Source organism: Scaptodrosophila lebanonensis, unplaced genomic scaffold, assembly GCF_003285725.1.
Source record: "Scaptodrosophila lebanonensis strain 11010-0011.00,11010-0021.00 unplaced genomic scaffold, SlebRS2 tig00000138-arrow-arrow-pilon, whole genome shotgun sequence".
NCBI classification, from domain to species: Eukaryota; Metazoa; Arthropoda; class Insecta; order Diptera; family Drosophilidae; genus Scaptodrosophila; species Scaptodrosophila lebanonensis.
Window position 1 is genome coordinate 947,335 of NW_022060587.1, and position 18,384 is coordinate 965,718.

General features: G+C 39.0%; 1 protein-coding gene across 1 annotated transcript; it reads left to right on the forward strand.

The window, feature by feature from the left end:
- The first annotated feature begins 10,918 nt into the window (after positions 1-10,918).
- LOC115629312 (mucin-5AC-like) lies at positions 10,919-18,255 on the forward strand. The gene is made up of 4 exons (XM_030525758.1): positions 10,919-11,731; positions 13,689-13,911; positions 13,967-14,122; positions 14,189-18,255. The coding sequence occupies exons 1-4, from the start codon at positions 10,919-10,921 to the stop codon at positions 18,028-18,030; spliced, it is 5,034 nt and encodes a 1,677-aa protein (XP_030381618.1). The 3' UTR covers positions 18,031-18,255.
- Positions 18,256-18,384: the final 129 nt, after the last annotated feature.

Sequence of the window (18,384 nt, forward strand, 5' to 3'; positions counted from 1 at the left end):
TCATATCTGTCTTAATCGTTGTAACAATATCAGGACTGCATTAATAACAAAAATGGAATGGTAAACTTTTCTATACCCTGTAGCTCTTATACCTTCTGAGATCCTTGCGTTCATACTGTTCCTTCAGAGATGGCAAGGACTCTTCATGCTGAACAATAATATACTTCTGTGTATAGTACTGGAAGCTCTAACGATTTCTTTAAGCAACTATGGCTGATGCTGATTTCATTGCTGGCAATGAGCTTGTATAGTACTGAAGTTCTAAACTCTCTTTGGCGAGAGGAAGGAGGCTGGCTTCAAATTTGAAGCAATCAACTTTTAGAGAGAACCTTTCCCGACCTCATAACCTACACTGGTCGGCACAATATTTTTTTACGAGAAGAAAATCATACATTTTTGTCAATAACTGGTTATTTCTTTAAGATATCAAAGGAAACTTTTTTCTCAATTACATATTGGTGTTAAAAACTTAAAAAGATTTTAAAGGAGATATTTTTATATGAGCTTTCATAAATCAGGCTAATTTTCATGGGTTGGCATACGTATTTAATATCCATTGTTATATTAGCCAAAAAAACAAAGCTTAATACTAAACAAAACATATCAAATTGATTGTAGATTAATAAAATGTACACCCTCCTTTGGCTTCAATTACTTTTGAAGGGCCTATAAAGGCATCTCGTTCCAAAGAGAGGTGACCTCGGAAATAGTCTCTTCTATGGGTTTATGCAAAGAGTCTGGACTTTGAGGTGGCCAGACCAACATTGTTTAAAAATATTGTTATCATTTTGCTTTTGTGGTATGGGGCAGGATAAATGATTCCCTAATCAATATGTACGAGTATATTCCATCTATCTGGGTGAACACCTGGATTTCCGAAACGTTTGAGTCCATGTGGACCAAGCTTGATGTGAAGACTCTCTTAGTTTCTAATGCTAAATGCATTAGATTCGCAAATGTTTCGCGGAACAGCACAATTAACATAAACTGTTTATTTAGGGCCACATTTTTGTATTAGATTCTGTGGCAAACTTCAGTAGAGTGCACAAAAATCAACTGCTCCAAATTTATATGAATACATGGTTAATACATACATAGGTCAAGCAAGAATGACCCACTGGGGAATAAGTTTCCCGTCTTCCATATACTTAATCCAAAACAAGAGAGAACGCTACAGTCGAGCAAGCCCGACAGTAAAATAGCCTCCTACTCTCCACAAAAAAGAAAAATTTATCAGAAAAAAAAACACTAACTCGTTCTGCCTAGGGCTTAGGGGAACCTGAACCTGGTTATCCTAGCTATTGTACTTGCTGAGATCGCTAGTATAACCTTTCACCCTTTGGGTACAGGCTATAACTAGAGTTATTTTTAGGGCTTTACGGCTTCAATTACAAGTAAGAATGACTATTATTGGAACTAAGGTTTGATAGTTTTCTTAGTTTTGATGGAAAAGTAAATTAAATTAATCGTGGCAAAGCACAGGGGACTTGCAGTACCAAAAACAAATCTATCTTTAGCAGTACTGCACCGACTTTCAAGCCAACTGTACTATAAACATGAATACAAGTATGTTGCATGCTTGAAAGGGGGACGGACTCATTTATATAATTCAATAGGATGTGGGATTCCGAACATTGTGACAGTTCCATTCTTACCATAATGATATGAATTTTTCATTTATTCAACCATATTTCATTTAACTTGCCAATTTTAATGCCGTTTGACAAAGGGCACAAAACAAGCTTCAACTAATTTGATGTACATTTCTGTCATTTAGTGATACAGGGACTGTTGTCCATTACAAATAAGTAGCTTATACTATTGAACAGGTATATTGGTTTCAATTGTTTTTTTATACCCTGTACCCAAAGGGTGAAAGGGTATACTAGTTTTGTGCGCGAGTATGTAACACACCGAAGGAGGCGTGGCAGACCCCACAAAGTATACTTGTATATATTATTGATCAGTATGAGGAGACGAGTAGATATAGCCATGTCTGTCCGCCCTTCTGTCTCTCTGCATGAGCGCAAGGATCTCAGGAAGTGCAAGAGCTAGAATAACCAAACTTGGTATTTAGGTTCTCCCGAGCCCTTAGCAGATCAAGTTTGTTTATATTTTCTGATACACCCCCCAGTCCCCCGCAATTCGTGTTTTTTCCATAACTCCCGTAATTTTTAGAATTTTGTACTCAGATTTGGCAAATACTTCCAGTTAATGATTAGTTTTATTATGAAGAAAGTTATAAATATAGAAATATCCCCTTCTTCGACGCTCTGCCCGCAGCTGTTGTTGTTGTTGCTGCTTTGACTCATTACTGTACTGCATACATACAAGTACATGCACGCATATAAACACGCATAGACACGATGATGAAAATGTATGCTGTTAAAACTGTACATAAAATGTCTTCACTTCTGTATGTATGTATGTATTGAATATACTATATTCTTAAATTTAATTAATTTAATTTTTTTAAATAATTTTTAATTTTAATTTTTTTTAATTTTCTCTGGAGAGTACAGGGTATGATACTGTCGGGCTCGCTCGTTGGTTATTCTAAAGTTTGGCGAAGGCCCTTATAAATAAAATTGAAATCTTTATTCCGGACAAACCAAACCGCATTGGGCAAACAAAATAATTGATTGCTCAAGAAACGGCTATGCAAAGCAATTCTTAAGGGAAGAACAAAAGTAGTATGCCCTTTGCGTACAGGATATACAAATCTGAAGGCAACTGAGTATTCGCTGAGGTCAGAGCTGATGTGTTTCATGTCCTTTTTCTGCAGGATTTTTCTGTTTGCTTATTCGTTTGTATATTTATATTTATATTTTTGTGTTGTGTTGCTGTTGGCATTTATGCGTCGCTTTAGGCAAAGATAGCCGTCTCTCCACCATTGAGCATTTCGAGGAATTTTATTTGCTTGTGCGTTGCTTGTAAGCCTTTTAATAACGCGGGGCCGTTATCTAGTTGTGGTTTCACCCATTGGAGGGGGGAGGGTCGTAAAACCGTCAGGCAAAGAGCCCATGTAAATGTTTGCGTCGCTCGTTTAGGAAGGAGTAAGTGCAGAAAAGGGCAAACATTTAAGTGTGGCGGCTCTAAACGTTGCAAGTAGTATGTTCTACGTTCCGTAACGACTTCAAACTGGTTGTGCAGTTAAGACTAAGAGTGGTGCCGACTCATACGCCACGGCCACTGCGAGTGGCTTTTTGTTGCTAATTGCAACCAATATCTTGAAAGCCGCTACCGTACGTCAATTTGTCTGTGCTGTCATTGTCGCTGTTATCCCTGCTGTTGTTGTTGTTGTGGTGTGAAATAAATATATATACATCTTTATGTACACTAGCACATGCATAAGAAGCACAGAAAAATAAAGGCAGGTGAGGTCAGAAACTGAGAACTTCAACCTTATCTTAGGATAACAGTAATACCTGTATATGTAAAATGATATGAATAAAATGAAGAAACAAAAACAATTATAATTTTTACTTTGAATTAATTACAAATAATATAATCATATGTCACACTGGCGTTCAAAGCTTTACATTTCTAGTTTGTGGGCATTATTTTGTGTGCCATGCAGAGTCGACCAATGCAGCAACATCTGCTGGCAGAGCACATTTTTAGTGACTTAAGAGTGACCTATCACTAACCAGATATAATTGATTTATTTGCGCAACAAGGGAGTGGTATGCAGCACAAAAAAAAAACCCAATCTTGTCAGTTCTATTTTTGCTTCGTTTTCGATATGCATTACTTACTTTAAACAAAGACAGACAGCTGTATTACAATTATCCATTTCCCATTCCTGCTCCGGATAGTACTAAGTATTTCCTAATCTAAGAAGCTATCATGAATGCCATAAAATTATCTAAAGAGTAAGAACACATCGTGTTGTTTATTTATTTCATGGTGTATGTGCTATGTTTCTATGAAAAAAAAAAACACCCAGGAGGTGCAACTTCGTTCTACTAAATAATATCATTGTGCGGCCGTAATGATGGATACATGCCTTGAAAATAATTTATCACATCGTTGGGAAGCGGCAAGAGATGATGCCCAACAAGAAACTGTCGCCATAACTCCGGCTACTACCAACTGTCAATGTCGGCTTGTTGTCTTGCAACTTTTTCTCATCTTCGCCTTGCCATTGCCTTTACATTGTACGTGTATCTTCATTGGGGTAATTGCATTTCGCTGAGCTCTTTCTGCGCCCACCGTGCACTTTATTAATGGCTTGGACGGTCTTTTGTCTCTGCCTTCTGATGCACTTAGAAGCTGAGGCGCTGGAATAGATTATTTATGAGATGAACATGTGCCACGTGCCGTAGGCAACGACGTGGCGTGGCTACATGCACCACAATTTTCATGCCTGACAGCCGGACCATATGGAGAACACGATGCCATGGACAGTAACTATGACTATGCAAAACCGTATTTGTGCGGCCAATCGTTGAGCATGATTTGGAGCAGCTTACAAGGCATATCCATAGCTTTGAAGCTGCCACAACAGCTCAAGAGCTCATGCGACCCCACAGGACAATTTTGGTTTCCGAATTTTTGTGAGGGTGCAATATTTTTCTAATTCGATAGCTCGCTCGCTAACCCCTATAGCGAATCCCTCAAATCCTTTTCATGTCTTGTACATAATGTTCTTTTATATACTTATGTACATATACGTATATCAGCCAGTGTCTTCAGGCTCTCTATTTTGGTTGCATACAAGTACATATGTTTAAGAGTATGCATCAAGAAGGCGAAAGGTTATAAGGATTTCAGTGCAATTGAAAAGAATCAAGTAATGTTAAGCTATAATATTTATGATTATTATTGTTTTCATACCTTTGCCAATTGCATTTTCGGGCTGCTCTAATCGCACATCTATTTCTTTTTATTGGCAAAGACAGAAGGGGTCAATCGGAGCACACAGTAAAGATAGCAATCTTTAACATGTATGTAAATGTAAATATAAATATACTTGTACATATGAATGTATTTCAAAGACATGTCTTTTTTTCGTGAACTCAGATATAACTTTTTTATATCCTGTGCCCAAAAGGTGTATATTAGGTTTGAATTCGTTTGAATTTCGGAAACGTCTGAGACTATATTGATCAGCTAATTGGTATATAAATTCTTCTAATACTTAGGCAATACGAGTCTATTTAAGATTTTAATCCCCCCTCACAATGTTTCACATGCAATTAATATGTAATTCGAAGCGTTTGATTCGAATATTATTTGAATTGGTTAGTCTTAAGGAAAGATATTAGCTTAATTTTCTTTTTGGATCTGCTATGGCCGCATTCTCTCTTGTTTCAAATATTTATGAATCTATTTATAAAATCTAGAAATGTAACTAAGCTATTTGAAAGTATTAAATAAAATTGCAACAGAAAAGCAACTGTTTCCTAATAGGCTGGGTTTTGTAACCGTCGCTATACAACATTTTTTATTTTTCTATGTCAACATAGAATAATAATATCCAAAAACCTTGAACAATATTCTGCTCTTGATATTAAGGCCTTAATTTAATAAGTTGTTGCAGATCTGGTTGGTTTCCTTTTAAAGATTATTTTTATCTTTAGGAGTATATTGAAAAGCCGAAAGACTCTTCTGGAAGCAATTAGGAAAGTTAAAAGTAAGCCCACACCTTATCAGCATACTTAACCGTTTGTGCGGCAGTTTTAAATACCGACAAGTTTAAATGAATTGTGTATTCTGTTTGTGAGACTTATCCCGTGGGAGCGACCTCCACTTCCTGCACGAAACATGTTCTACTCAACAATATCCGCTTAGCAATTGTGCCCCAAAAACTCACATTTAGGCCAGTATGTGCATCGCACACACGTGTACTTCAAATAAATGAATTAGATATTTTTTTTGGGAGCACGACAAAACAACGGAAATAGGCAAACGAATACAGAATGCTCGAGATTAAGTTCGGCTCAATATTTGACGGATCAGCAAAACAATATTAGATTGTCGTTGATTGTATAGAATATACGTGTACTTTGCGAATCAATGGTGTGCGAAATCAGTTTGAAATATCGACAGTATTATTATCCAATCGCCTACGTGGCAAACTGCCCATCTGTTGTTCGCCCACGGATGATATTAAGTGTTCTGATTGGTTCTGTTTACGTTCGCAATGAGGATTCTTTCACTAATTTACGCCAGATTTTCTTAAAAGTTGTTATGTTATTACTTGTATTATACGTATAGTGTACATACGAGTGTATTGGAAATCACATACTTTTGGCTTTCATCGTTCACACGATGTCATGCGAAACAATTCCGGGAAACCGTTAATATTCGCAATAATGACACGAATGCAACAGGAAAAATGAATCAAACACAAGTACTACCGAGTTATACGAGCAAATCGCACAAATATGTGACGTCCAACCACTCGCAAGCGCCGTGAGATGGCAAGTGAGCAAGGACGCGTTGGCTAAAAGAGCCGTGGGGCGCACTTGGCCACAAGTTCATGGACCCACGAAAAGCTGTGCAAAAATGTGTCCGAGTGCAGCGAAAGCTCGCGAGAAGCTGTGCACTGCTCTACCGACAAGCTTTTACAGCAGTGCACTGCAGCGTACGTGCACGTTAGCAACAAGTTTGCCAAGCAATTGGTGTACTAGAGGCTTGCATTTATTTTTCAAAAGTTCATTTCTGCATTCATTTCAATGCACATACATACTTACCTACATATATACTTGTACATAAGTAAACTATGCACACAGTAGGTAGAATTAATATTTTTGCATGCTAAGTCATCGTACATTTTGTGAAATGAAAAAGCTTGTTATATTTAATTTAACCAAGAAATTATTTATATTTAAAAAATTAAACATACACACCTGGACAGAATAATAGGTGTGAGAATATTTTCTTTCCAAAAAGCTTACCTTTCATATGTATTTTAAGTTTTCTCAAAAAATCAGTTAGTTTTCAAAATAAACATACTTCGGCATTACCAACTATTAAAAATAACTTTGCGTTTAGTTAATTTATAAAATACAAATATTTCGGCTGAACAGAATAATAGGTGTGACGAATCAAAATTTAAAAAAAATATTGAAATGGATATTATACCCTGAATATCCGCCATTATTCTGAGTGATCTTTTCGATTCCTGCAGACACAAAGGATACCAACTTCTGACAAATCTTTGAAGAAATGTTATACCAATATTTCCCCGTAAGAACTACAAATTCATTGCCAGATCAATGGGATGGTTTGAAAAGTTCGTAACGAATGCTCTCAAACCAGACAAATCGCGACCCGTTCATGCCTATCAGAACGATTTCAAGTGAAATTGGGGGTTTTTTGTTTCGTCGTGAACCGTTAGACCACGAAAAGTGGCAAATCTATCCCACAGGACTGCTGGCAAAGTTCCTCTACTTAAAACTGCAAATTGCAGGATGGGGCATGTCATTATACACATAAAAAATATTTACAACATTTGCATTACTGAGCTGACACGTTAACAAGCATAACCAGTTATTACTGTAAAACTATCATATAAATAATTTAGTATAAGGAAAATCCAAATTTAATTTAGAATATTATATTTTTATTATTATTATTATTATTTCCTTTTTATTTTCTAATAATTCTTTGTTTCAATTATTAATATAAACTTGATTAAATCAAACTAATATATGTAAAACTCTGTTTAACGACTGAGTTCTTAAAATGACTAGAATGGCTAGAACTTGTTGCACTTGGAAGAAGTTACCAATAAATAAATAAATAAATTTATTACAAGTTAGCCCGAACACTCAACATCCATGTATAACTAGTCATTCGGATTGCTCTCCAAATTCTATATGCAACAATTATGTGAATTTAAGTATTCTTGTAAATCCAAAAATATTATTTTTATAATTTATTTTGAGACTTTTATATAATAATAATAATAATAATCGAATTTTTTGCTGCATACACACACGTATATACTTGTAAACACGCTGAGACACGATTCTTATGTAAATGTATGCTGTTGAAACTGTACATGACCATGTCTCCACTTTTGTATATATGTATGTATTGAATAATTATTTGCATTTAATTAAATTAATTAATTTAATTAATATAATTTTTTAAAATTAATAAAAAAATTCTTTTTTCATTTTTTCCTTTTTGGTGGGAGGTACAGGGTATTTAAGAGTTGAGCCTGCTGGACATTAACATTCCTTTCTTGTTTTTATATGTGCTTGTATTTTAAAGGGGATCGCCAATGAGAAAATAACATGTACTCGTATTTATCTACAAAACTTCTATCTCCCCCCTTTTCAAACAAGATCAAAAGTTAATTGTATGTGCTTAGATGCTTTCTACCCTCCACTCTATTTTTTTTTTATTTTTTTTTTTGATTACTGTCTTATTGTTTGTTTACTCTTGTTATTCCATTGCACTTTGGTCGAAATCGACGTTTTTTTGGCATAAGCCTCCAAATTTAATCGCAGTAAACCTCGTAAAGGTGGTTATTTTCCCAAATTATACATACTATATTAACTAAATGAAATTAAAAATAAATATAAATGTAACGGCAATCCTACAATTTTTGCAGCCTTGGAAAGCAAGGAGTATGATCAGCAGCTTACTTTGCTGAAATTGGCGCGAATTCGTTTGTACTATAATATTTACTTAAATGGCGAATATTTGTGTTTTGGTTAGAAGCAAAAGTAGAATATGCATAATACTGCTCAAAGTATGTAGAAATTTAAAAATGACTATTAATGTGATATATGTGAATTTTGTTTTTGTTGTACATTGTTGTTGTTGTGTGTATTTTTACTAATGCGTTTCTATGTGTTTTATGGAGTAGAACTAGCAAGCTGGCAAACTAAAACTGCCAAATTTGTCTTTGAGATTATATTTTATAGTGATAATAGCACTTTTTGCACGATTTTGCACCTTTGCGAAAAAATCGTGTTGGGGCACGCAGAAATGTACATTCAGAGCAGCAAGACTGAGAAGACATATTTAAGCAGTATATAATGCAGAAAATGAATGTTAGAATCTTAGACGAATATAATACTATGCTGATATCGGGAAAAGTAAGGGCTTTCGCCAATTATATTAAGAAGCACATGCCAAGTTGTAATCAAACTCTAGAAAGATTAAAAAAACACTCGAATTGGCTTGCTTGAGTCTTGATTGAAAACACTAGAGTCGAGCAAGCCCGACAGTGATATACTCTATACCCAGACAAACTTCTGGCCTTGACTTATATGGATATGTATATACTTATAATATTATATAATAATTAAAAACAAAACAAATACATAGTTTAAAACACTGAAAATGGTCACAGGCTCAGTGAGTTGTCCAATCCACCCAAATATTTTCCTATTAATTTCTAATGCCAATTTTAAAGACGACACCTTCCTTTTTGGAGTTTATGCTAAACAAAACAGCGATTTGGACCATAGTGTATTGGCGGCACGCAACACCGTTAGATGTTCAAAGCGAAGAAGATTTTCATATTCTACATATGATGGGACAAAGCCAGGCCATATAAATTATCTGTGTATAGTTAGGAGAAGTCTCTAAAATGTGAAGAGAGTTATGATTGAAGCAGACAGACAAAAGATTTGGATTCGTCGCCTCACTAAATATGTAATAATATAATCGGTACTGTATAAATATGTCCACTGATGCGCAAAACTGAATTGATTTTCGAACTCTATATCATACATGTAACTGCCGAAAAACACAACGGGTAGGAAAACCTTGGTGGTTAGTGAAGATGTTGATTCTTAGGAGAAATGTGAATTGTGGTTTGTGATGTTGCAAGAATAAAGTCAGGATAAACTTCTATATCACGCAGTTTCCATAGGAGCAATATGTTTGCATGTTAGTGCAAAACGGGAAAGCAGAAGTACATTTGCGAGTGTATAAACGCTTCGGTGCTCCCGAGCTAACGTACACAGTTGATTTCTTCTTTAAACTTTGAGAAAACTCACAAAAAATGGTGACAGGCTGCTTCTTATCGCTGGAGATATTGCCATCAACCGCCAAAAGCACGTAACGACTTCTTTCGCGCATATTGCGATTGTTCCATAGAAGCAGTTTCTCGTTAGTTAAACCCCACTATATAAGCAACAGCAGCACAAGTCAGCGAGGTCAGCAAAATGTTGTTACTACTCTGCACTGGATTGGTCTTGAGCGTCACCACCGGCCATGGACGCGCTTTCAATCATGAACAGGGCTACGCAGTCGAAAAGGCGGAAGAATTCGAACAAGTCCCCGAAAAACTGGATATCGACTATGCGTACTTCGACATGTCCGATGGTGCCGCTTGTCCTGTGGGCGGTAATGAGCCACTGTGCGCCACCAATGGAATCTGGTATCAATACTTCGACAGCCCATGTCGGCTCAATGAACACAATCAGCAGTTGCGGCTAGTAGGCCAAGCAGGTGGGGTAACAGCTTTTTGGTTTAGCCAGAGTTCAACAGTTTTAATAATTTCCTATTACTATTGGCAGACTTCGTGCGCACAAATTTGAATCGCTGCAAACAATCTACACAAAATTCGGTCTTTAAGAACGATGTACGCCCTAAAACCTACTCCTCCCCACGCTCGTCAGCATTCGCATACGCGAAATCACATTCTGGTCACCCATATGGCAAAGTTTCCGTTCTAGGAAAAAGCGCACCACTTGCGCTTAGATATCCCGCTATTTATTCAACGATGTTGCCAGCTTATAACCCGTACAGTTATGTCTCTGCCTATTTACCATTGCTAACCATCGATAGTCCATACAGATCATACCCGAAATCAGGCGGTTCAGCATATCCAGCTCCTACAATAACACCGCGTTCAAGACCTACTATGGGCAACTCAATGATGGCTCCACCCTCGATTAACCTAATCAGTCCAAGACGGTTGACAGAGAGTTCAATGTCAGCAATGGCAGCTTCTATAATAGCCGCGCCTACAATTGCAGCGCCTATGACAGCACCTCCCACAACAGATTATACCACACAAGCTTTTACAGCTGTTGTTGCAGCATTAGCTTCTACTCGTATGACTCCCACAGCTACTGCGACAACTTCTGCAACAACTCTTTCATCAACTCCTACTATAATAGGTCCTACCTCGGGAACTTTCGCAGCAAGAAGTTCCACAACAGCAAGTGCCACTTCAACAGCTTCTATAACAATAGCTTCTGCAGAAAGAACTTCGACCCCAACAGCAACATTTAATACAACAACTCTACCTACGACAACAAGTTCCACGACATCCCTCATAGCATTCGGTGCAAGAATTGATTCTGCTGCAAGCAATATTGCCACCACAACAACAACTGATCCTACAACAACAGCTCCCACCACAACAACTTCTTCAACAATAGCTCCTACAACAACAACAGCTCCTACAACAACAACACCTAAAACAATAGCTTCCACTACAACAACTTCTACAAGAACAACCCCTACAACAACAGCTCCTACAACAACAACACCTACAACAACAGCTTCCACTACAACAACTCATACAACAACAGCTTCCACCACAACAACTTCTACAATAACAACTCCTATAACAACAGCTTCCACCAGAATAACTTCTACAATAGCAACTCCTATAACAACAGCTTCCACCACAACAACTTCCACAACAACAACTCCTACAACAACAGCCCCTACAACAACAACTCTCCCCATTACAAATGCTTCCACCACAGCAACATCTTCGACAGCTGCTATATTCACCGCAAATGTATAGAGAGTTGAAATCCTGGATTTCAACACAAAGGCCTTGAACACTACAAGTAATGTGTAGTTCTCCGGGAGGACTCTCAGATGAAACAATAATATGAAACACCCGCTATCGCAACTCCATTGGTCTATTGAAGTTCATGTGGGCTGCATGACTGGGTCGCATTCCCCTCCAACGCAATATGTTAAGAGTGATGTTCTTGTCTGTCCATTTTCAAGGTGACAACCTATCAAATCATAGTAAGTACTTCGGTTTTGATAGTACTGATGATTGTATTACGATTAAATATAGGTTAGGTTAGACCAGTGGACCTCCGATAAAATATAGGTTAGATAAGAACGTTCCTAACAAAACTGTTTTCGTATTCATGTTTAGAAATTGATTTTGCTTATTATTTTAGTTTTGGGCTTAACATAGAAAAAATGAAAGAGATATATAATTTGTTGTCAGATTATTAAACTTTTTTTTGTAAGTTCCAAGTACAGTCCATTTAATCATACTTTTATATATTTGATGGCAATATATTTGGGATCAATTTAAATAAAACTGAACAATAAGCATACAAAAGAGGAAAAAATTGTATTAGTATTTGTACTTAATTGCACAAATGTTGTCCAATATTTTAATACTTTGCCGATTATTAGCGAACTTTTCTCGCAAATGTCAGGTGGGCGCAACAAATCCCATGAAGTATATACGTTCTTGATCAGTATGACTAGACGAGGATCTCCAATACAAATAAGCTAGAATAACCATAGTTGGAAGGAGTACGTAGTCGCGCTTAAGCCCAAGAAAGGACACGTTTGTGTTTTTTCCGATGCACCGCTTTTGAGTTTTAACAACATATACCCACGCCCGATAACGATTTATTCAATTGAATTAGAGTGTCAACTAATGTATATTTTGGAGTAATTATACCTTGTACCCGTAGGGAACTGGCTAAATGCAGAAGGCAAACCCCACAAAGTATATAAGTATATATTCTTGGTCAGTATGACAAGACAACTCGATATAGCCATGACTATCTTTAACCCCGTCTATATGAACGTAAGGACCTCAGAAAGTTTAAGGGCTAGAATAACAAAACTTGGTATCCAGATTCTCCTAAATCCGAGATGGGATAAGTTTGCAATCTTTTTGTTCTCATGTATCCTCCCACCCAATTTTCACTGGGATAGGTTAACGCTAAGCGGAGCTATAACCATAAATGTAATCTCTGCCAAAGCTCTGCCTGCAGCAGTTTCTGTTGTTGCTGCTGCGGTTCAACTCTGTGCTGATTGAGGCTTATTCCGTTAAAGTAAATGCTTGATCGGCGTACTACGAGCATTTAATTCTTTTGTGAAGGGAATGTATCTTGACTCTTTTTAATCTGCCACCATCCACATAAGAAGGTTTATTTTTTTATACGGGTATAATAGCGTTTGCAGTTCTTTTACTTTTATACAAGATTCGACCATGGTACACGTGTTATGTTTATTACTCATATCAGTGAGAGCACGTGTTTGCGAATTGAGTAATTAATTCAATTACTATCTCCATTGTTTGTCAGTTCCATTGTTATGCTTCGTGCTTGCCACATTACTCATATGAAGTGTTTCGTAAGTTCGAAAATATTCTGTACAAGTATTTAATTCACAGAATTTGGCGTGCTGCCCAGAGACTCCTACACGTAAGTCATGGATAATGCAATTAAAAAGCAACAAATGTAAAAATATAACAAAAACACATTTTAAAGAAGGTGAAAAAAAAAAAACAAACAAAAAAATGCTAACCGTCGGACAGCGGTTAATAAGAAGCGATATATTAAATAAGCTAAATGGGGCGTTTAGCACGTAGGGAACGCGACGATAAGCTGGCAGACATTATTGTCAGACAAGTCGCTTGCAGTTAGTGTGGCGTGGGTCAGTATAAAATGGTTAGCCTTGTCGAGGCTTCCAGACAGTTGCGTTGAAACTAGTTAAAAATGTGGACACTTCTGATCAGCGTGAGCTTAGTTACCGTTGCTTATGGCTATGGCGATTTGAACAATCGACAAAGGTCTCCCTACTTGACCCACTGCGATCGTATTCAGTGCGACGAAAGTGATGGTGAGGTCTGTGCAATGCCTTGGGCCTCAAATCAGGCGATGACTTTCAAGAGTGCTTGCGATGTGAAACGCAATACCTGTGCCACTGGTCTACGTAAGTTGCTAACTGCTGTGAGATGGAAATATCTTAACTTAGACATCATTTGCAGGATGGCATATTCTATATAATGGTCCTTGCATGCCAACATACTGTCCATATTACTGCCCCGAAGAGCCCAAGCCAGTATGTGCTCGGCTCGGTAGAGTGCGACAAAGTTTTAATACAATGTGTGAAATGCTGTTAGTAAAATGTCGGGCGGGACAATGTAAGTACACGTATACAAATCCATATGGCTTGCAATAGTTTCATCATTTTTTTTTCATCTATACAGCTTGGGAGTATTTACATAGCGGCGAGTGCGAAACTTATTCCCCCACACCGTACTTGCCAGAGGCGCCAATCTACAATCCATACTTTCTGTATGGTGCACAGCCACCTTTTGCATTGGCGCCTCCAATAAATGGACAACCTATATATTTCCATCAGCCAGTACGAACACAGTACATAGTCCCACCTCCGTTTTATAGCCTTGCACAGACATATCAAGTTCCATTGGATGATATCCCAACCGAGCAGAGAGAGTGGATTAACCCAACATATCCACAGTACCATACTCCGTCCTCACGACCTTCGAATTCAACGACAGCACCAACATCTACCGAAACCCCAGCATCAGCAGCTTACTCAACTCCAAGCATTGGAGCTTCCTCAGGATCTTCTTCATATCCAACAACAGCATCCTACTCGTCAACAGCAGCCCCTACGGAATCAACGGTTTCAGAAAGTTCTAGTTCAACAGAAACTTCGAGTTCGACAGAAACGTCTAGTTCGACAGAAACTTCAGCAGCGCCATCAGTTGCAAGATTGGCAGCTAACCAAGCTGCCACTTCCGAAGCTGAATCGACATCTTCTTCATTTCCAACAACAGCAGCCTACTCGTCAACAGCATCCTACACGTCAACAGCAGCCCCTATGGAATCAACGGCTTCAGAAAGTTCTAGTTCAACAGAAACTTCGAGTTCGACAGAAACGTCTAGTTCGACAGAAACTTCAGCAGCGCCATCAGTTGCAAGATTGGCAGCTAACCAAGCTGTCAGTTCCGAAGCTGAATCGACATCTTCTTCAAATTCAACAACAGCAGCCTACTCGTCAACAGCATCCTACACGTCAACAGCAGCCCCTACGGAATCAACGGTTTCAGAAAGTTCTAGTTCAACAGAAACATCGAGTTCGACAGAAACGTCTAGTTCGACAGAAACTTCAGCAGCGCCATCAGTTGCAAAATTGGCAGCTAACCAAGCTGCCACTTCCGAAGCTGAATCGACATCTTCTTCATTTCCAACAACAGCAGCCTACTCGTCAACAGCATCCTACACGTCAACAGCAGCCCCTATGGAATCAACGGCTTCAGAAAGTTCTAGTTCAACAGAAACTTCGAGTTCGACAGAAACGTCTAGTTCGACAGAAACTTCAGCAGCGCCATCAGTTGCAAGATTGGCAGCTAACCAAGCTGCCATTTCCGAAGCTGAATCGACATCTTCTTCATATCCAACCACAGCAGCCTACTCGTCAACAGCATCCTACACGTCAACAGCAGCCCCTACGGAATCAACGGTTTCAGAAAGTTCTAGTTCGACAGAAACTTCGAGTTCGACAGAAACTTCAGCAGCGCCATCAGTTGCAAAATTGGCAGCTAACCAAGCTGCCACTTCCGAAGCTGAATCGACATCTTCTTCATTTCCAACAACAGCAGCCTACTCGTCAACAGCATCCTACACGTCAACAGCAGCCCCTATGGAATCAACGGCTTCAGAAAGTTCTAGTTCAACAGAAACTTCGAGTTCGACAGAAACGTCTAGTTCGACAGAAACTTCAGCAGCGCCATCAGTTGCAAGATTGGCAGCTAACCAAGCTGCCATTTCCGAAGCTGAATCGACATCTTCTTCATATCCAACCACAGCAGCCTACTCGTCAACAGCATCCTACACGTCAACAGCAGCCCCTATGGAATCAACGGCTTCAGAAAGTTCTAGTTCAACAGAAACTTCGAGTTCGACAGAAACGTCTAGTTCGACAGAAACTTCAGCAGCGCCATCAGTTGCAAGATTGGCAGCTAACCAAGCTGCCATTTCCGAAGCTGAATCGACATCTTCTTCATATCCAACAACAGCATCCTACTCGTCAACAGCAGCCCCTACGGAATCAACGGTTTCAGAAAGTTCTAGTTCAACAGAAACTTCGAGTTCGACAGAAACGTCTAGTTCGACAGAAACTTCAGCAGCGCCATCAGTTGCAAGATTGGCAGCTAACCAAGCTGCCATTTCCGAAGCTGAATCGACATCTTCTTCATATCCAACCACAGCAGCCTACTCGTCAACAGCATCCTACACGTCAACAGCAGCCCCTACGGAATCAACGGTTTCAGAAAGTTCTAGTTCGACAGAAACTTCGAGTTCGACAGAAACTTCAGCAGCGCCATCAGTTGCAAGATTGGCAGCTAACCAAGCTGTCAGTTCCGAAGCTGAATCGACATCTTCTTCATATCCAACAACGGCAGCCTACTCGTCAACAGCATCCTACACGTCAACAGCAGCCCCTACGGAATCAACGGTTTCAGAAAGTTCTAGTTCAACAGAAACTTCGAGTTCGACAGTAACTTCAGCAGCGCCATCAGTTGCAATATTGGCAGCTAACCAAGCTGTCAGTTCCGAGGCAGAATCGACATCTTCTTCAAATTCAACAACAGCAGCCTACTCGTCAACAGCATCCTACACGTCAACAGCAGCCCCTACGGAATCAACGGTTTCAGAAAGTTCTAGTTCGACAGAAACTTCGAGTTCGACAGTAACTTCAGCAGCGCCATCAGTTGCAAGATTGGCAGCTAACCAAGCTGTCAGTTCCGAAGCTGAATCGACATCTTCTTCATATCCAACAACAGCAGCCTACTCGTCAACAGCATCCTACACGTCAACAGCAGCTCCTACGGAATCAACGGTTTCAGAAAGTTCTAGTTCAACAGAAACTTCGAGTTCGACAGTAACTTCAGCAGCGCCATCAGTTGCAATATTGGCATCTAACCAAGCTGTCAGTTCCGAAGCAGAATCGACATCTTCTTCATATCCAACAACAGCAGCCTACTCGTCAACAGCATCCTACACGTCAACAGCAGCCCCTACGGAATCAACGGCTTCAGAAAGTTCTAGTTCAACAGAAACTTCGAGTTCGACAGTAACTTCAGCAGCGCCATCAGTTGCAATATTGGCATCTAACCAAGCTGTCAGTTCCGAAGCAGAATCGACATCTTCTTCATATCCAACAACAGCAGCCTACTCGTCAACAGCATCCTACACGTCAACAGCAGCCCCTACGGAATCAACGGCTTCAGAAAGTTCTAGTTCAACAGAAACTTCGAGTTCGACAGAAACGTCTAGTTCGACAGAAACTTCGAGTTCGACAGAAACTTCAGCAGTGCCATCAGTCGCAAGATTGGCAGCTAACCAAGCTGTCAGTTCCGAAGCTGAATCGACATCTTCTTCATATCCAACAACAGCAGCCTACTCGTCAACAGCATCCTACACGTCAACAGCAGCCCCTATGGAATCAACGGCTTCAGAAACTTCGAGTTCGACAGAAACGTCTAGTTCGACAGAAACTTCGAGTTCGACAGAAACTTCAGCAGTGCCATCAGTCGCAAGATTGGCAGCTAACCAAGCTGTCAGTTCCGAAGCTGAATCGACATCTTCTTCATATCCAACAACAGCAGCCTACTCGTCAACAGCATCCTACACGTCAACAGCAGCCCCTACGGAATCAACGGCTTCAGAAAGTTCTAGTTCAACAGAAACTTCGAGTTCGACAGAAACTTCGAGTTCGACAGTAACTTCAGCAGCGCCATCAGTTGCAAGATTTGCAGCTAAGGAAGCTTCCATTTCCGAAGCTGAATCATCAACAGAAGGTCCTACGACATTTTCTACTTCCCTTCCAAGTGGTGTCAGTGCAGTCACATCATCAACCGATGCTAATAAGGATGATTTCACCATGAAATTCATGGGAGAGAAAGGCCCTATGTCGATTGTAATGAAAAGAGTTGGATCAAATGAATATTGTGTTGTTGTGAACGCCGTAGATACAAATGGAGGTATTACAGAAGTTCTTTATAACGGCTGTGCATAGGTTCTAACATACTAAATAGTCTTACATTAAGGATTTTATTTTGTTAGAATCTCAATCATATGATTGTAGCTTTGAAGCCAGTATATTACAATTGTTTTGCCTTATCGTACAGGTATATAGGGTGCAGTTTAACTTAAGAGTGATTATAAATTTACAATAATGTATTTAACGAGTACATGTTGCTTATTCAAGTTGAGTGTGAATAAATGTTGCGGATCAATCGAATCGTTTTAGACATTTTCGTGTGCATAATAGCAAACTACCTAAAGGTTAAAAAGGGTCATTCGATTTGTGCAAAATATTAAGCAGGAGGAACCCATAAAGTATGGTTTCTTAATCAGCATGACGGGACGA

Excerpts from the sequence above, each read along its gene's own strand:
- LOC115629312 (XM_030525758.1), top strand. The coding sequence starts at position 10,919 with ATGGCAGCTTCTATAATAGCCGCGCCTACAATTGCAGCGCCTATGACA. Across the intron at positions 11,732-13,688 it reads CTGCTATATTCACCGCAAAT|TTAAAAATGTGGACACTTCT; the intron begins GTATAGAGAGTT and ends CGTTGAAACTAG. Across the intron at positions 14,123-14,188 it reads AAAATGTCGGGCGGGACAAT|CTTGGGAGTATTTACATAGC; the intron begins GTAAGTACACGT and ends TCATCTATACAG.